The sequence below is a fragment of the Neodothiora populina genome, assembly GCF_041146345.1.
Source record: "Neodothiora populina strain CPC 39397 chromosome Unknown canker_contig_15, whole genome shotgun sequence".
Lineage (NCBI taxonomy): Eukaryota > Fungi > Ascomycota > Dothideomycetes > Dothideales > Dothioraceae > Neodothiora > Neodothiora populina.
Genome location: NW_027191413.1, coordinates 2,465,607 through 2,483,484, shown reverse-complemented (window position 1 = coordinate 2,483,484; position 17,878 = coordinate 2,465,607). Strand labels below are relative to the sequence as shown.

General features: G+C 53.2%; 9 protein-coding genes across 11 annotated transcripts; 6 read left to right on the top strand and 3 right to left on the bottom strand.

The window, feature by feature from the left end:
• Nucleotides 1-1,281: 1,281 nt before the first annotated feature.
• AAFC00_003187 (uncharacterized protein) lies at nucleotides 1,282-1,913 on the top strand (the record flags this gene model as incomplete). The annotated part of the gene is made up of 3 exons (XM_069348490.1): nucleotides 1,282-1,344; nucleotides 1,719-1,788; nucleotides 1,867-1,913. 3 exons carry the CDS (start codon nucleotides 1,282-1,284, stop codon nucleotides 1,911-1,913), a joined length of 180 nt encoding a protein of 59 aa, XP_069199133.1.
• A 563-nt stretch (nucleotides 1,914-2,476) lies between these two features.
• AAFC00_003186 (uncharacterized protein) lies at nucleotides 2,477-3,228 on the bottom strand (the record flags this gene model as incomplete). Of its 2 annotated transcripts, XM_069342627.1 has the most annotated exons (5): nucleotides 2,477-2,610; nucleotides 2,663-2,744; nucleotides 2,805-2,928; nucleotides 2,995-3,071; nucleotides 3,142-3,228. In XM_069342627.1, the coding sequence occupies 5 exons, from the start codon at nucleotides 3,226-3,228 to the stop codon at nucleotides 2,477-2,479; spliced, it is 504 nt and encodes a 167-aa protein (XP_069199132.1). The 2 variants fall into 2 exon arrangements, with proteins under 2 accessions (XP_069199132.1, XP_069199131.1); XM_069348070.1 differs by having other exon boundaries at nucleotides 2,805-3,071.
• A 502-nt stretch (nucleotides 3,229-3,730) lies between these two features.
• Nucleotides 3,731-5,217, top strand: AAFC00_003185 (uncharacterized protein; the record flags this gene model as incomplete). The annotated part of the gene is made up of 3 exons (XM_069342626.1): nucleotides 3,731-3,767; nucleotides 3,850-4,492; nucleotides 4,560-5,217. The coding sequence occupies 3 exons, from the start codon at nucleotides 3,731-3,733 to the stop codon at nucleotides 5,215-5,217; spliced, it is 1,338 nt and encodes a 445-aa protein (XP_069199130.1).
• Nucleotides 5,218-5,432: 215 nt separating this feature from the next.
• AAFC00_003184 (uncharacterized protein) lies at nucleotides 5,433-6,464 on the bottom strand (the record flags this gene model as incomplete). The annotated part of the gene is made up of 3 exons (XM_069342624.1): nucleotides 5,433-6,078; nucleotides 6,143-6,320; nucleotides 6,377-6,464. The coding sequence occupies 3 exons, from the start codon at nucleotides 6,462-6,464 to the stop codon at nucleotides 5,433-5,435; spliced, it is 912 nt and encodes a 303-aa protein (XP_069199129.1).
• Nucleotides 6,465-7,103: 639 nt separating this feature from the next.
• On the top strand, nucleotides 7,104-8,237 carry AAFC00_003183 (uncharacterized protein; the record flags this gene model as incomplete). The annotated part of the gene is made up of 6 exons (XM_069342623.1): nucleotides 7,104-7,143; nucleotides 7,206-7,276; nucleotides 7,332-7,354; nucleotides 7,414-7,472; nucleotides 7,529-7,644; nucleotides 7,701-8,237. 6 exons carry the CDS (start codon nucleotides 7,104-7,106, stop codon nucleotides 8,235-8,237), a joined length of 846 nt encoding a protein of 281 aa, XP_069199128.1.
• Nucleotides 8,238-9,116: 879 nt separating this feature from the next.
• On the top strand, nucleotides 9,117-11,346 carry AAFC00_003182 (uncharacterized protein; the record flags this gene model as incomplete). The annotated part of the gene is made up of 8 exons (XM_069342622.1): nucleotides 9,117-9,142; nucleotides 9,243-9,293; nucleotides 9,354-9,379; nucleotides 9,445-9,471; nucleotides 9,529-9,564; nucleotides 9,618-9,766; nucleotides 9,827-11,139; nucleotides 11,196-11,346. 8 exons carry the CDS (start codon nucleotides 9,117-9,119, stop codon nucleotides 11,344-11,346), a joined length of 1,779 nt encoding a protein of 592 aa, XP_069199127.1.
• An 846-nt stretch (nucleotides 11,347-12,192) lies between these two features.
• On the top strand, nucleotides 12,193-13,738 carry AAFC00_003181 (uncharacterized protein; the record flags this gene model as incomplete). 2 transcript variants are annotated; one of them, XM_069342621.1, is made up of 6 exons in its annotated part: nucleotides 12,193-12,306; nucleotides 12,375-12,408; nucleotides 12,508-12,596; nucleotides 12,711-12,741; nucleotides 13,012-13,523; nucleotides 13,589-13,738. In XM_069342621.1, 6 exons carry the CDS (start codon nucleotides 12,193-12,195, stop codon nucleotides 13,736-13,738), a joined length of 930 nt encoding a protein of 309 aa, XP_069199126.1. The 2 variants fall into 2 exon arrangements, with proteins under 2 accessions (XP_069199126.1, XP_069199125.1); XM_069348069.1 differs by having other exon boundaries at nucleotides 12,711-13,523.
• Nucleotides 13,739-14,211: 473 nt separating this feature from the next.
• Nucleotides 14,212-15,336, bottom strand: AAFC00_003180 (uncharacterized protein; the record flags this gene model as incomplete). The annotated part of the gene is made up of 2 exons (XM_069342620.1): nucleotides 14,212-14,977; nucleotides 15,065-15,336. The coding sequence occupies 2 exons, from the start codon at nucleotides 15,334-15,336 to the stop codon at nucleotides 14,212-14,214; spliced, it is 1,038 nt and encodes a 345-aa protein (XP_069199124.1).
• Nucleotides 15,337-15,879: 543 nt separating this feature from the next.
• AAFC00_003179 (uncharacterized protein) lies at nucleotides 15,880-17,388 on the top strand (the record flags this gene model as incomplete). The annotated part of the gene is made up of 4 exons (XM_069342619.1): nucleotides 15,880-15,925; nucleotides 15,974-17,121; nucleotides 17,179-17,265; nucleotides 17,332-17,388. 4 exons carry the CDS (start codon nucleotides 15,880-15,882, stop codon nucleotides 17,386-17,388), a joined length of 1,338 nt encoding a protein of 445 aa, XP_069199123.1.
• Nucleotides 17,389-17,878: the final 490 nt, after the last annotated feature.

Genomic DNA, 17,878 nt, shown 5'->3' with positions numbered 1-17,878 from the left:
GTTGGATAGAGTCTCAAGAACATATATGGTGATTCAAAGGGAAAGACGTAACACGGCTGTCCAGCAGGCGTTCTCAGAGTAGGAAAATGCGGGCAAGGAATGTTGTGGTAGATGCTCGAGGTGGAAACTAGAAAGAAAGAGAAGCACAAGAGGGATTAAAGGAGGTCAGAAGCCTCCAGAGTGAATGCCTTTTTCCACTGAAAAAGGACGGACAAAAGAAATTTTGACAATAGACACAATAGAGAGCAGAGAACGAGCCGAGCGAGTGATTATACCATGAATAGGGCGTTCCACCTACAGTTCCATTGACGATGCCCGACAATGATTGATACAATAAGTTCACATGCAAGCGCCGGAGACAATCATCCAGCGTTGGCAATAGCCGCCTCTGTGAAACATCGCATCGTAGGTGGTGTCATGCGCGGATCGATAACATGAAAGCGCACTAGATTCGAGAAGGACTGGAAGGTTGTGCAAGCACAAGAGATATAGTTGCTTTTGCGTACTGTCAGGGTTGACAGTCGACATAGAGCATGGATTGGCTAAGATTGAATCCACTTTGTCAGCGGCAAAATGACTGTCGACGTGTTTCAAGTCTGCCGAACCGCCAGATGGTTGGGTCTCGCAAGTGTGTGACCTACCGCCAGGAGAGCCGGACATGTGGAGCTCTCTCCCACGTTTCCCGAAATAATATCTGGTAATTATACAACCTGAACACCCGATCAGTGGAGTTAAGAGTCTCAGATCCGCTCGACTGGACAGGGTCCCCCTCGAGATCGCACGAACCAAGACTTGCATCTTGACAGAAGCGAACGGAGTCAGACGGATGCCGATCCGGGGCTTCCTGCCGTCCAGCGACCCCGAGAGCAAAAAAAAAGGCGAGGTGAGCTCGAGCCCACCTCAGCTTATACGACGGACGTTTACCGAAAAGGAAGCAATCAAACAGATTCTAGAATAAGGTAGACAAAAAAAAAAACAGAGCGGAAAGTCGATTTGATCTTGGCGTTGGCCCATCTGGAACCCGACTCGCCGGCCGGGTCCCTCTCTGTCGGGTTCCCCCCCCAAAAACAATTAGATAAAAACACCCTTCCTCCTTAAAGTCGTTCGCCTCTTAGCCAAAACTACTTTTATTCCTTTATCCTTTAGACCACGAAAACTTGCCACACGCGACAAGACACTCTTGAGAAGAGGCCAGATAATTATAGTTCCTGTGAAAGAACAAGACGGCGAAACCACCCAAGGCGTCAATCAAGTGAATATCTCAAAGCAAAACAAAGAAAAATGGCTCGTGGCAACCAGAGAGATAAGGCTCGCGAGAAGAACCTCAAGGCTCAAGCCGCTCAAGTGAGTAGTCGCATATTGCTCTCGTTCTTGTTACAGTTTTCTTCCCTGCGAGACTTTACGATCCTAGCAATTTCCAACAAATTGGGTGGACCTTTATCTAGATGATCTTGATCACGATGAAGAGTTATGTTCTGTCATTTGTGCTAGAAGCGAGCCTTTAAAACTGCGATCTGCGACACTGACTTTGAACGAAACTAGAAATCAAAAAACAGCGTGAGATGAACCTCCTCTTTGCCCAGTATCCAAGAGAGTAAAGGGAGAGAACAACACACACATGTGTAAATGCTGCCGTGTGCTGGCTCTGCTCTCTTCTCCCTCTCTCTCTTGGGGTTGACTTGTGAATTAATACTTATTCGGATTCTGTCTGATATCAGGCTTCCGGATCCGAAATGATGAAGAACAAGGACAGCGTGGCTGAGATCATGCGTCAGAAGCAGGCTGCCGGTACGACTTCTCTTCCTGCTGTCTAGCTGTCATCCTTTTCGTGGGTTTTGCGTATGCTAATCAAAAGTTCAAATATAGCTGAGGCACGAAAGGCCGCCGAGGCAGCAGCTGCTGGAAAGAAATGATCACGACTCGAGACTTTCGACACCGAGGATCAGATGTCCACCCCGTCAGGTCCGGTCAGTGGGACGTTCCCCATGGCTACTACTACTGCACTTTCTCGAGGACTTAAAAATGAGATTCATGGTTTATTCCATTTCGAATACGAATCTATGCGTTATTGGATTGCCTTTTTAGCGAACCCCCATTGTTTTCTTCTTTTCATTTCAGTAATAGAACCGTTCAATCATAGACATGCGATTCTTTCAGCGAGATATCCGTTCCTCTTTCGGTCGTGCTGCTTGGTGTGGATTGTCTTGTGCCCTTCCTCGATCTTGAGAGGAGCATTTTGGCCGTGTAAGCTGACTCTCGTCATCAAGGACTTGGGGCGCACACGTCAGCAGGCATATTGTCCGCCGGCGCTCACATTACTGACTGCATGCACTATGGACCAGATCTGGTGGTGCATCTGTCGCCACTGTATGAGAGTGCAACAACGCCAGAAGTGACAGCTCACTCGGCTCACTCAATGGGACCCAGGCGAGTGTTAGTATTAGTGATAATGGTGCTCCTGAACGCACGGTCAACTTCAGCCAACTTTGCCAATGGCCTGTTTGCTTGCTTGGCCAGCGAGGTTGGCTTTTTGCTGGCCTTCGTAGAGGCCTGTGTAGTAGCCTGCGTAGTACCAGGACATCATGAGGTTCTTCAGACCCTCGTCTTGCACTGAGTCATGTTAGCAGGGCCGTCCGGTCAATTTGTGGCGGCATGGCAGTACCAGTGTTCATCATTGCCTGTGGCATGGCTGATGAGATGCCGTTCGTCGTGGGCAGTGGGTGCTCTACTGCGATCTGCTCGGGCTGCTTGTTGGTCAGCTGAAAGGGGTTCAATGAGACATGACATTGGCATCTCAAGCATACTTCCGACACTGGAATCGCCGGCGCATTCTCGACATGAACCTGGTCTTCCATGACTGCGTCCTTTGCCTCGCCCTCCGGAGCCAGCACACTTTTGTCCTGGAACGAACCAGCAGTCTCTTCTAGACTGCTCTGTTGGTTAGTGATGTGACCTAAGACATATATTGTATGAGTATAGCTAAAGTCAACATACACATCCGTCTCGGCCTTTTCAGCAACAGCCAAGACATCCTCGACACGCTCTCCCTTGGCCGCAATGCTGTGATATTTCTATGTTCGTTAGATCAGTATAGAACGCATATTCACAAATTCAGTGGCATAAGCGCGTGGTAAAACCAACCTTGTATTCCTCGAGTGCTTCATTCCAGGAATCTATAAGCGCCGAATCGTCCCAGACTTCGTTGTGAGACGGCTGCTCGGCAGCCATGGTCTTTCGTTAGGAACAACAGAAATAGCCAGGACGTTGTTGAAACAAAGTGTTCGTGTGTGTCCTAACTACTACTTCTGTATATGTTATAGTGATAGACCAGTACCTTAGTGAACAGATGCCGCCGAGCGAACCAGCGCGCCAAGCCCCAAGGTTTCGATGAATGGGCAAAAAAGTCCCAAGATTAAAGCAAAAAAGCGGAGGCAGAGTTGCAATAAGTGGAATGGAGTGAATCTATGGTTAGAACGGGGGTTTGTCGGGTTGACGAACTAAAGCAAGGTAAGGCAATGAAGAGAAAGGGACCCAACCCCAGCTTTTTCTTATGGAGCGTGAAAGAGAGTAGAGAAAGAAAAAGTTACAAAGTCCGTCCCCCGGAGAAGAAGTTGTGAAGCTTTCAGAGGCCAGGAAAGTCCGAGTGAATACTTTCTTTTATTTCTCTGCATCCATCCATCACACACAACATTACAATTGTATATATTCGGTCCATCACCATTGAAGAAATATGGCCAGGACTGAGATTCAGAGCAAGAAGCGCAAGGGTAATGCTTCCTTCCTTTTCTCTACGCGAAAGAAACTTCGATGAGAACGCAGAACTGACAAGAGCAATTGAATAATCAACAGGCGCCGCAGAGCCCGCGGTAGCAATCGCGAAGAAAGTCAAGACGACACCCGAGAAGAGCGAAAAGTCAAAGACTCTGCGATCAGCGAGCAAGCAGTCACCGAGCGTGGAAAAGACCACAGTCGTGGCAGCAGCAGTAGTCGACTCGAAGAACAAGAAAAACACCACCGCAGCTAAGCCAGCCAGGAAGCGTGCCGAGGATTTCCTTGAAGAGAAGAAGCCCGTGAAGGCTGCACCGAAGGCCAAGTCTGCTCCTGCCGCCAAGGAGAGCGCGTCCGCCAAAGTCACCAAGGCCAAGGGCAAGAAGACGACGACGACGACGACCGAGAACAAGGTCGAGGAAGAGCCCATCACCAAGAAGGAAGAGGTCGCCCTCGCCGTGGCCGCCGCAAAGGAAGCCGCCAGCGAAGACGAGGAGGAGGACGACGAGGATGTCGACGACCAGACCGCTGCTCTTCTCGCTGGTTTCGAGAGCGACGAAGACAAGAACGACCCCGAGGAAGATGACGACAGCGGTTCTGATGACGAGGAGGGTGTCTCTGTGGATAAACTACCTGCCATCCCTGACGAGAAGAACACGCGCAAGCAATTGAAGGCGGCAGAGAAGAAGGGCGCAGACGACAAGCCTGGCGTCCTTTACGTTGGGTAAGTGCATTTCTTGATCCTCTCCTTTTCACCTACTCGACTACACCTTGTACTAATTGGAATACAGACGCATTCCTCACGGTTTCTTCGAGCACCAGATGAAGGCCTACTTCTCCCAATTCGGTGACATCTCTCACCTGCGTCTGGCACGCAACAAGGTCACCGGACGCTCCAAGCACTACGCATTCCTCGAGTTCTCCTCGGGCGCCGTGGCAGACATTGTCGCCAAGACCATGGACAAATACCTCTTGTTCGGCCACATCCTGCAAGTACGCCGCATCCCCGACGACCAAGTCCATCCTCAGCTCTGGAAGGGCGAGGGTCGCAGATTCAAGGTCATGCCCAGAAACAAGATCGAGGGTGGTCTCTTGAACAAGGGCAAGACGAGAGGAGTGTGGGAGAAGAAGATTGAAAAGGAGAACAAGAAGCGTGCGAAGCAGGCTGCTAAGCTCAAGGACATCGGCTATGAGTTTGAGATGCCCGGATTGACGAGCGTGAACGACGTGCCCATGAAGGATGCCGTCGACGGCGAGGGACCTGGTCTATTGGACGGTGGCGAGGTCAAGGCCATCCTTGAAAAGCAGCCCGAGGTGGCCAAGGTCGAGGTGGAAAAAGAGGATGGTGAGGAGAAGGTCAAGGTCACTGCTGCTGCTAAGGCCGGCACGAAACGGGTCAAGGCCAAGGGTGATGGCAAGAAGGCTAAGAAGGCCAAGGTCGCTGCGTAGACGATGGATACCCCGTTGATTTCACGTCCAAAAAAATACTGCATTTCATTATTCTTTCGTATACTCATTGCCTAAGCTTTTGGATTCCTCAGAGCCGCTCTGTCTCGTGCTGTCAGCATCAAGTCTAGGATGTGCTAGACGCTATTGCCAACCCTCCAAAGGCACTCGATCGTTCTAAAGAGAAGCGTGTGTGAATATCTGCAGAGCAATAGCACTCACTGCACGATGAGTGCTGCGCTCGGCACTAGGCCGGCTTCTTTCAGCGTCTGGCCCATGTCTGAGCCGTCAAAGACCTTCTTGGGATAGTTCTGAGTGAAAGAGGAAGCTTGAAAGCCATTCTCTTGGGCCACGGCTTGGGCGACCTCGAAAAGGGTGGTCTCGACAGGGAAAGTCTTCTGGATGGTCCCAGATGGGGTCTGGAGACGCAGTCTGGCCTCGGTATATGAGGCAGCGGGTTTAGGCACGGATGGCTTCGCAGCGGCGACAGGCTCGGCGACAGGCACTGCTTGTCCAGCACGAGCAGCCTTCTCCCTCTCAGCCTTGAGACGGCGCTCCTCCTTATCGGCGGCAATCTTGGCTTGGATGCGCTTCTTCGCCTCCATGTCTTCTAGCTTCTCGCGTCTCTTTGCTGCTGCCTCCTTCAGTTGCTCCTTCTTCTGTAGATCTTCCTTGATGTCTTGTTGTTCCTTGGTAGACTTGCGGCGGATCTCATCGTTGCGCTTCTTGTCAAGCTTGTCCTGCTCTGACTGACCGGCGCGCTTGAGCGCTAGCTTTTCCCTCAACTCCTTCAGTCGGGCGGTTTTCTCCTCTTCGGTCAAGGGTGCAATCTCCTCTGTTGACTCTTCGAAGTTCTGATGCTCGCTGTACAGGTGAGATGGTTAGAACAGTCAAGGGCGGAGAATGGAGTTGTCAGGGTGTGTCATACCTCTTATTGGCATGAAATTCTGCCTGGGCCGTTGACCGGAATTTCTTGCCACAGTCTTTACACACCAAGCTCCTTGCTTGTTCACCGGGCTGGAGAGAAATGCCGGCTTCTTCGTCCTCGTTCATATCTTTGATGGATTTATCTGCGTTCTGTGCCAGCCAATCGACGGCTCCGCCCACTGATCCACAAAGGATTAGTTCAACCCTGTCAGATCTAGGAAAGCAAAGATCATACAGTTGCCAGTCTTCTTCATTGCAATGGTTGCCTTCTCACAGTCGAAACCCATGTCGACCAAGTTGTCGATATCGGATGAGGAAGACATGATGGCGGTAGTATGAGTGGCGTGTGCTGGTTCAGATGTATGAGATGGGCGTTACTATGTATAAATATCAAGCAGATTCAATCAACCAGATAAGGTGGTTATTTATATCAAGTTTGTTGTACGATATGTATCTATTCCTCGATGACTTTTCCGTACCGAAGGCAGTGGACAGTGGGCGAAAGTGACAAAGCTGTCACCGAATTGACAGTCTGAACTTCGGGGTTAAGCACAACACAATGACGTGCTGAAAGTGCAGGCGGTGAAAGTAACAGACCTTAGGTACCTTAGGATAGGCAAGGTGGTCAGGCAACCCTAGCCATTCAGCAATAAAACATGCTTTTATAGCGAACGGCTGCCTGGCCGTATCTTGCGAGCTAGGGCAACCTCGAGTGAACGGTACAAGTACATTGCTGTCTAAGGTAATTACATGTAAGTTCTGTATGTCTGACGTCGTCCGGCCCTCCCTGTTATCCGCTGCCTACACCAACCAACTCCCTTCTTTCCACACCACATCCATACATCCAAAGGCGCTTTCCATCTGCTCCCACTACAATTAATCATCCTTCGGCTTCTGCATAATCCAGCGTCATCGCAAAAAGTCAACCCTCATAACACAAGGTCTTTTATCTCCTGTCCAACATGTCCGTGGAGCTGGATCCAGTCGAGCTGGGCTTTAAACGTGTGTTTCCCGTCTCTATAGCGCATCGTCAGCGAATGCACTGCTGACCTCAGCTGTCACAGGTCCCTTCACCCACGAGGTCTCCCAGGTTCTTCGCTTGTACAACAAGAACTCTGATCCGGTCGCATTCAAGGTTCGTGTCCAATCTCGAACCCCCCTTCAACACATTGCTGACTTTCTGCCTATAGGTCAAAACCACTGCTCCTAAACAGTACGACAACCATCATAACTGTCCCCACATGCTCTAGTGTTGACTCTTGTGCGCAATAGATACTGTGTACGACCGAACTCGGGAAGAATCGAGGCTGGAGAGGATGTGGAAGTCCAGGGTATCGCGGATCCACAGCCCTCAATCTATTCTCTGCCTTTCACTAACCGCTGCCAGTCCTGTTGCAGGCCATGAAGGAGGATCCTCCTCTTGATGCCAAGTGCCGCGACAAGTTCCTCGTGCAGTCAGTCGCCATCTCTGCTGCCCAGGAGGTCGCCAATGTTTCGCAGATCGTATGCTTTCGCAATCACCACAAAACCGCTGTCGGCGCATACTAACCAAACAACAGTGGTCCCACGTTGAGCAGAGTGCAAAGTCAAGCATACAGGAGAAGAAGATCCGCGTCGTCTTCCTGCCCGCCGACAACGGTGTCAATGGAGGCAGCCACGTGGACGACTCCTACTACCACTCTCCTTCGTCGCAAGCACAGACCCCACAGAAGCATGCCGTCGGACCAACTTCGACATACGAAGACCGACCATCTGACGCAAAGAGTCTTGGAGAAGTCAGTGACTCTGCCTACAACCCTGCTGTCGAGCACAAGACCGTCATGGGCGCCGTCTCCAACGCCATCCCCACGTCTTCCGAGGAGATGCAGCAGAAACTTGCCGAGGCTCAGGCTACCATTGCGCGCCTGCAACAACAAGCATCCGACGCCGTCTTGCGCCAAAGAAAGACGGATGCTGTCAACCAGGACTCGAAGGAGAGGATCACCACCGGCACCACTGGAATGGGCATCAAGCAGCCCTCTGCGAGTGGCGTTCCCGTGCAGGTCGTGGCAGGACTCTGCCTTCTCTGCTTCCTGATTGCTTATTTCTTCTTTTGATTCAATGATTACGGACTAATCCAACGACACAAGCGCAAAACTTCCTTTTCCCTCCAACATGATCGATAACCTTCTACCGCTAGTGGTGGCGAACAAGACGTTTACCCGAGTACATGCTCCCATTATCATTCGACGGTCGTCCAGTCACAGTAGCCGCAGTGGCCGCCACGTCCGCAACACCTTTTGCTCGAGATAGGAGGTTTGGTTTGCTCTACGACTTTTGTTTCTTTGGCCAGCGAGATCTGTGACACAGATGTCTGAATAAGAAAGCGCAGTACGCCACATGCATGATCAATCGTTCCAGCTTTCTATCGTGTATGCTCGAGTGTTCTCAGGAGCGCGCCACAGTCCTCCGAGTAGAGTCATCTCCAGCGAATGGCTCTGTGCGAGACGACATAGAAGATTGGTGAAATGTTCCCGAGTAAGGCATGTCGTATGCAAGCATGATCCACAGTATCCACAGTAAGGTAGGTACTGTACAATACCTGTACCTTGAGTTCCTACCCTCAGCTGCGCAGTGCATGAGCGATCCACAACCACACACAGCTGAATGAGGATTGACTCGGCGCACCTGCTACCTGGGTGGCGAGATGTCCTCGCCGTTTCAATATACTTGTATATTTCTGATGCACGAAGGCGTAGCCCATGGACGAGTGTCTTCCAGAACCCCCGAGCGCCGAGTAAATGACTCAGAAGGCCAATTGGTTGACTAACCCCGCCAAGCCCGGTTCCGCAAGTCGGTCATGGCGGGCCAACCCTCCAGTGACTCAAGGCATTTTAATTCCTACATACAAATTGCCCCTCAACACACACTTGCCCTTCTGCCACTCGTTGATACTGCCTCTTGAACTGTTCCTAGACACTTCATAATCCGCAATCATGTGTGGAATCTTTGCTTGTTACCAGTATGTTGTCGCTTCGCAACCCAATTGGACGATATGCCAGAGCGCACATTTCCTGGGAGAGTTGCGTTATCGGCGGGAAAAATAACTAATTGTTATGCAGCCACCCAGATGTGCAAAAGTTCAAGCCCACAGCCCTGCGCATGGGCAAGGCGTATGTTGATCACTACTCGAATCCTCTTGCGAATGTTCAATCCACTGACTTGTTTCCCAGCATCCGTCACCGTGGTCCCGATTGGAGTGAGCAATTTCCACACGACGCTCCAACTCCAAGTTTATTGAGCTTTGGCTGATCCTAACAACAGGCGGCAACTACATCTGTGACAGCACCAGTAGGTCCATCGTCAGTCTGATATGGCTGAGATACAATTTCTGACTGCTCTCCATAGTCCTCGTCCACGAGCGTCTGAGTATCGTCGGTGTCGGTACGTCTTGCAACTCCTGTCATTGGCTCGGCCGGCTGCTGACACATGGATAGACAGTGGCGCACAACCTCTATTGAGCGAAGATGGCAGCATTGCCCTGGCAGTCAACGGAGAGATCTACAACCACAAGGTCCTCCGCAAGAACCTGAAGACCCCGTACCCCTTCAAGACGCATTCCGACTGCGAAGTCATCATTCCCCTGGTAGGACCTGCACACAGAGATTGGCACACGAGGGCAAATGGTTCTAACAATGCGATATAGTACCAAGAGCACGGAATCGATGCCCCTAAGTTCCTCGATGGCATGTTCTCGTGGGTCCTCCACGACAAGGCGCAAGACCGTGTCATCGCCGCAAGAGACCCTATCGGCGTCACCACTTTCTACATGGGCCGCTCCAGCACCACCCCTGGTGCAGTCTACTTCGCCTCGGAGCTCAAGTGCCTCCACCCTGTTTGCGACAACATCATCGCCTTCCCCCCCGGCCACATTTACGACTCAAAGACGGACTCGCTCACCCGCTACTTCACCCCCAAGTGGCTCATGGAGCCCAGCAACATCCCCACCACTCCCCTCGACCTCAAGGAGATCAGGACGACATTCGAGAGAGCGGTCAGAAAGAGATTGATGGCCGAGGTCCCCTACGGTGTCCTTCTCTCCGGCGGTCTCGACTCCAGCTTGGTCGCTTCCATCGCCCAGCGCGAGACCCTCAGACTTCAGGCCGCTTACAACGCTCAGCAAGAGCAGCGCGAGAAGAAGAGACTGGCCGGCTCCGTCAGCACCGACGGCACCAACACCCCTGGCGACCAGGAGGAGCTTGCTGGAATCGATGAGGACTACCACCTCAACACCATTCCTGTTCTCTCCCAGCTCAACTCGTTCTCCATCGGTCTCCCCGACGCACCGGACAGCAAGGCCGCCCTCGAGGTCGCCAAGTTCCTCGGCACCAAGCACCACAGCATGACCTTCACCATCCAGGAGGGTCTTGACGCTCTCTCCGATGTCATCTTCCACCTTGAGACCTACGACGTGACCACGATCCGCGCCTCGACGCCCATGTTCCTGCTCAGCAGAAAGATCAAGGCCATGGGAATCAAGATGGTCCTCAGTGGCGAGGGCAGTGACGAGATTTTCGGTGGATACCTCTACTTCCACGCCGCTCCCGACAAGAAGGCCTTTCACGAGGAGACTGTGCGCAGAGTCAAGAACCTGCACTTGGCCGACTGCCTGAGAGCCAACAAGTCGACCTCCGCATGGGGTCTCGAGGCCAGAGTGCCTTTCCTCGACAAGGAGTTCCTCGAGCTCTGCATGAACATTGACCCCCAGGAGAAGATGATCACCAAGGACCGCATCGAGAAGTACATCCTCCGCAAGGCTTTCGACACGACCGACGAGCCCGACACCAAGCCCTACCTTCCCGACAACATCCTCTGGAGACAGAAGGAGCAGTTCAGTGATGGTGTTGGCTACGGATGGATCGACGGCCTCAAGGACGCCGCCAAGGAGCACGTCAGCGACGAGGACATGAAGAACCCCAAGCCCGAGTGGGGCGACGACATCCCCGATACCAAGGAAGCGTGAGTCTTTGATCGAGTCTTTGCCTCTTTGAACATTTATACTGACTACGTTATAGCTACTGGTACCGCTGCATGTTCGACGAGCACTTCCCCCCATACTGCGCCTCTACCGTCGAGCGATGGACCCCGACGTGGTCCAAGCAGACGGATCCTAGCGGTAGAGCCATCGCCATCCACCAAGACAAGTACGAGGAGACGAAGGCCTAGAGGGGCGATCAAACTCTCGGCCGGCCGATGTCAAGTTCCTGTTCTGCACGTATGCGGGAATGACCTAATTTTATTCATGTGACTCAATTGCTTCCATTATACCGATGGCGTTGGGAGAGGATGGGTAGACGGATGTGCTACCTCAAAAGAGACAGGACTTTTGGTAGATTAAAGAGCATGCAATTGTACACGACGAATTTTGCCCCGTTCGGCAGCATCCTGCCTTTTGTTTTGTTCATGACACCTTGTGTTTGCAGTGTGGTCAGGCTCATGGTAGACGACGACTGTTGTCTCTTGACACTCGAGAGACGCTGAGAACTGGCAGGGTCGACTATAACGATGATTTGCTTCGATGATAGATTGATGAAAACCAGGTTGGCTCACTTGCCCTCTGCTCAGATTGATTGATCCGCGGTGCTCCAGCTTGGAAAACATGCAGGCAAGGGAAAACATGACGCACGCGCTTGCCTGGAGCCCGTGATTCGCCGATGATTCGGTAGTAAGGTAGGTAACTTGCAGTGAAGGCTGCTGCGGGCAACGGGTCAAGTCCGGAGGCGCGGAGGCAGTTTGTACTGTGGCTGCAGCTCCAGGTAAGGAAGGTTTAAGCACAGGGAAACAGAAAGAGCCAGCACACAGGTGGGTGCAGACAGAGGCAGAGTGAGAGAGCGGAAGCTGCGACGGCTGGTCCGAGCTTCTCACGGTGCGTAAAGATCCATTCGCAGCAATCGTCCGAGTTCCCTAAACACCTCCAGCTCTCTCTCTCTCTCTTTCTTTCTTACCTCTGTATATCCCATACACTTCTCCACACTTCTCCAAGATCATCTATCCCCCCCTCTCTCCATCACAATGGCCATTGCAGACTTCTCCGACATCTCCAAGCCCGCGGGCGTTCCCTTTGTCGCAACCCCGGCTTCCCTCCCCATTCCTGCCTTCTCCGACATTGCAAAGGCCGCCAACGACGTAAGAGAACTCTGGATCTGGGGCGCTTCTGATATATGCGGTCAAGCTGACTTTTGTTGATGTCATAGCTTATCAACAAGGACTTCTACCACACCCAGGCTGGCATGTTTCCCCTTCGATCAGGAAGTCCACGCCTGGCATTTGCACCGCCAGCATGGGCATACACAGCTCCTAGAAATACTTTCTAACATGCGCCAATAGCCAACCTCGAGGTCAAGCTCAAGGCTCCCAACGGCGCCAATGTCAACGTCAAGGGCAAGCAGGCTTTCGACGGTGCCACCGCCGGCTCCGTAAGTCTACCACCATCGCTTCGTCGCACCATCTCCATGTCGTTCTCATCGGAGCGACGAGAAGCATGACAGAAAAGAAGAAATCGAAGACTGACAAACAAATGCGAAAAACAGGTCGAGGGAAAGTACACTCTCAAGCCTCAGGGTATGCGACCACCACCTTTTTTACTGTTCAGCCGTCTTTCCTTCCCGCTCCTCTCATCAACTCGCCATGCGCTACACCTTGCACTCCTGAGCAGACCTCTCCAGGCGTCCGTTGAAGGGCAATCGGATCAAGACAGCAATGATGCAGAGCCCCCGTCCCGGCCCCCGTCCCGGCCCCCGTCCCAGTCCCCGTCCCAGTCCCCGTCGCAGCTTGATTTGCAGCAGCAGAAGTGGAATCACAATCTATATCTTACTTACGCCATGAATCCAGGAATCACCGTCACCCAGGGCTGGACCACCCAGGCTATCCTCGACACCAAGGTTGAGCTTGCCAGCGTCATGTCGCAACCCGTGAAGGCCGAGTTCCAGAACCTCTTCAACCCCAGCAACCCCAGCAAGGCCGCCCAGAAGCTCAACCTCACCTTCAAGCAGCCCAACCTCCACGCCCGTGCCTTCCTTGACCACGGTGCCGCCGGCAACATCAACGCCCTCATCGATGCCGCTGTCGGCCACGAGGGCTTCGTCGTCGGTGCCGAGGCCGGCTACGACGTCTCCAAGGCCGCCATCACCCGCTACAGCGCCGGTGCCGGTTACCAGCACCCCACCTTCACCGCCAGCGTCATGGCCATCCAGAACCTCAGCGTCGTCTCTGCCAGCTACTACCAGAAGGTCAACTCCAACGTCGAGGCTGGCGCCAAGGCCACCTACGACCTCCAGGGCGGCAAGTCCCTCGGTCTCGAGGTTGCCACCAAGTACAAGCTTGACCCTCTGTCTTTCGCAAAGGTAAGATGTCCTTTTCTCTCAATTAAAAAAAACCGGAATGCTGACGATGTACACGCGAATCACAGGCCAAGATCAACGACCGCGGTATCGCCGCTCTCGCCTACAACACCAAGATCAACCGTGGTGTCACCGTCGGTCTCGGTCTCTCTCTCGACACCGCCAAGCTCAACGAGGCCGGCCACAAGGTCGGCACCAGCTTGACCTTTGAGGGTTAAGTGTCTTTTCATTCTTGTATATATGTATGTACGTAAACTACGAGAAGGGAAAGAAAGCAAAGGGAAGGACCGGAAAAAGGTAGAAGAAGGCACGCCGAACGCAGCAGGGATTTTCCTCCCCACGATCGCGTCTTGACAGCGTGTTGGGACTTGGCTTTTTCTGTCCCCTTTTTTTGGGTCATAATTTGGGAGGACTAGAAACAAGAGAAATGAAGAAGAAGAAGAAGAAGAAGAAGAATTATAGAACCCTTGCCCCTCAGTTGTGTTCTGATGAACGAGTTTGAGGTTTGACTGGTTTTTTTGTTTGCCATGTGCATGTATCTGTGTCTCCTTTCCGCGCTCGCATGCACTTCTCCACCTCTTATATACTGTCTTCTTTCTCCTCGTGGAGACTGACTATTGCTTCCGTCCCTGTTGATCATTTTCCTTCTCTTTGCTCTCCCATCCATGGATCATGTGGGTCCAAGAACCGACTACGACGACACGGCAGCCTGACGTTTCCTAGTAGCGACCACGCCGCCACCACTAGACGACGACGAAGCCGCCGACGGACCCCTGAGAACGGCACCACTGACCCCAAACACCAGCGTCAAGATACCCGAGATCAAAATGAAATTAAACAGCATGCTGGGCCCCGTATCGCGCATCTCATCGAGCGCCACCTCGCCCTTCGTGCGCCGCTTGGTCTGATGTCTAGTGCGCTCGACAGACTCATGCGTGCGCCTGTGGCCCTCGCGGTCAAAGTGCGGCACGTCGTCGCCGTAGCCCTGCGCGAAGCCCGCGGGACCTGTCCCCGGAGGTGGCCGTGGCTGCGGCGCATGTTGTTGTTCCTCGTGGGCGGCGTGCGAGGCCCGCGACGCGTGTTCCGCTCGTTTGGCGCTCTGCGTCCCCCAGCCTCCGCTGCGGTAGAACGAGGGCGGCGGGCCTTTGAACTGCGTGCGCCGTTTGCTGAGTCCTGATGCTGGGCGCCCGCCCGGGCCGGAGTAGGCGTCGCTGTTGCTGCTGCTGCTGCTGCTGCTGCTGCTGCTGCTGTAGGAGCCCGTGGGTCTGTGGCGGCCGCCTTGGGGAGAGTGGTGATGGTGGGGGTTGCTGCGGAAGAAGTCGCGGTCGTAGCGGGCGCGTTTGTCTTGGCTGCCTAGCACCGAGTAGGCTTCGGTGATCTTGACGAAGCGGTTCGAGGCGTTTGGGTCCGAGGGGTTGCGGTCTGGGTGGTGGGCTTTGCTTAGTTTGTAGAATTGTCTAGGGGTGGGTCCTGCTTGTTAGTCTTTTTCTGGCCGTTTTACTGATGGAATGGCCATAGTGCTGGTGTGCAGAAGAGATGCTCACTTCTTTATGTCGGTCGGCGAGGCATTGCTCTGCAACTCGAGTGTCTCATAGTGATCCGGTAGGCCACCAGCGGCGGTGTCACAGCGGGGCTGTGAAGAGTGGAAGGTGCGCCGGAAAGGTCTCTGATGCTGCGTTGTTGATGGAATGGAAGGAGACGCTGCTGCAGTAGTCCAGTGGCTATGACGATGACTAGGATAGTAATTATGGCGAAGAAGAGTGTGGGAGAAGCAGCTCCTCAGCGAACGCTGGTATCGTGACGGATCGAGTGGCATGCCTCATTCCGCTGCGATGGAGAAGTCAAGTCAACAACACCAAGAAACAAGAACAGATGCCGAGAAAGATATAGACCTCCCCCTTCTACTGCAGCATCAAATACAGCAAGGCATTGATATTCCCTCTGATAGCCTCAATGGGGATAAGTCGCCGGTGTTCGCAGTGACGTACTACGACTTTCCTCGTGCACGGCTCGCCCTGCTGCTTCCGTCTCTGCCACGACATCTGATAAGACCGAGATCAGATCTGATCTTCTCTCTAGCAGAATTGATGGGAAACAAACATCGCCCGAGGTTTATCTTGATTTCGGATCTCGCAGCACCGAAGCTCCGGCTTACAGCCGAATGCTTTACTGCAACGGGCGACTTTTCTGGCAACTGAGATAATTAGATAGTTGCATCTCTCTCTCACCCCCACTATATCTCCCATCAACCCGACGTTTGCACACTGTCCTTCAGCAATACCGAGGACCTTCTGCCTCTATATACATATTGGCACACCTGTCGCGCTCGGCGTGAGAGAGGAGGCTTACCTGCGCCATCATGGCTGCGGTCGCTGATGCCACAAACGGCGTCTCCGACCTGAAGTGTGAGCTTTGGTCTGCGTTGCCAGTGCACACATAGCTGACCAGTCCAGTGGACCCCAAGCCAGCTGCAGCAGAGGAGAAGCCAACAAACGGCCAGCCCGAAGCCGAGGACTCGGAAGATGGAGGCGAAGACGCAGAGGGAGCCGCCGAGGCTGGCGACGGAGCAGCGAAGAAGAAGAAGAGAAAGCCCCGCAAGAAGAAGAAGAAGACTGCGGCATCCGCAGCCGCAAAGAGCCAGACTTCACCACCCACCGTTCCCGTCGCCAACCTCTTTCCCAACGCCATCTACCCTGAGGGGGAAATCTGCGAGTACGTCAACGACAACTCCTACCGAACCACCAGCGAGGAGAAGAGATACCTGGACCGCATGAGCAACGACTACCTCACCGAATACCGACAGGGCGCAGAGGTCCACCGACAGGTGCGACAGTGGGCTCAGAAGAACATCAAGCCCGGCCAGACCTTGACCGAGATCGCCGAGGGCATCGAGAACGGCGTGCGAGCTCTCACCGGCCACCAGGGCCTCGAGGAAGGCGACAATCTCAAGGGTGGCATGGGTTTCCCTACCGGTCTCAGCATCAACCACTGCGCCGCACATTACACACCCAACGCTGGAAACAAGATGGTCCTGCAGCAGGGAGATGTCATGAAGGTCGACTTTGGCGCTCACATCAATGGACGCATCGTCGACAGTGCCTTCACCATGACCTTCGATCCCGTCTACGACAACCTGCTCGCCGCTGTCAAGGACGCCACGAACACGGGTATCCGCGAGGCTGGAATTGACGTGCGCATGTCGGACATTGGTGCCGCCATCCAGGAGGCTATGGAGTCGTACGAGTGCGAGATCGGTGGCAAGACATATCCCGTCAAGTGCATTCGCAACCTGAACGGCCACGACATCAAGCAGTTCTCCATCCACGGAAGCAAGAGCGTGCCTATCGTCAAGGGTGGAGACCAAACCAAGATGGAGGAAGGCGAGACTTTTGCCATTGAGACTTTTGGCTCCACCGGAAAGGGATACGTCAGAGAGGACATGGAGACGAGTCACTATGCTATGATCGCGGATGCTCCGCGCGTGCCTCTGCGAACAGCGAGCGCCAAGACTCTGCTGAGGAGTATCGAGAAGAACTTTGGCACTCTTCCTTTCTGCAGGAGATATCTCGACCGTCTTGGCAACGACAAATACCTTCTCGGAGTGAGTCCTGTTGCTTGTATCATCCAAGGGATCCACTAGAAGCTAATCTGCTACCAGTTGAACAACCTTGTCCAGTCAGGCATCGTGGCAGACTACCCTCCTCTGTGCGACATCAAGGGCTCATACACTGCACAGTTCGAGCACGTAAGTAGTCTAGTGCGCTGTGCACGAAACAGATCCATCACTGCGGTTGCTAACATCATTTCGCAGACCATCTTGTTACGACCAAACTGTAAAGAGGTTGTCAGTAGAGGTGATGATTATTAGTAGTGGTTGCTTTCTTTTCTCACACCAAACATGTCGATCCCGAGAGGTACCAAAAAGTAAACAAAAGCATTCACTCCCGATTCACGCTTTACCTCGAGATCGACCATTATTCGCCACCATGGGCTGGTCCGAGACGACATTTAGACATTTATTGCGGGTCTCTGGCTGCGGACTTGTGGAGCAGATTCCAGTGACCAGTGGCCTTATGCTCTGGCGACATGGCGAGACTTGTTGGACCCTTGCCAAGCCGTGTTCCTGACTCCCACTCCCTGCTCGAGCCCTGAATGCGGCAGGAGCAGCTCCAACTCCACGCGTCCGCCCGCATTTTTGTTTCCACTCGAGCCATCTTGACAGGTCGGCAGATCAGCCTTTCCTCTTATCAGCTCTGCTGTGCTCTGTTCTTGACCTTCTTTCTCCCTGTGACGATGCTGCATCTGTGAGACTTCTCTTCCTTGTATCTTGTCTCCCATCTTTTGGCTTTGTGTGTAAA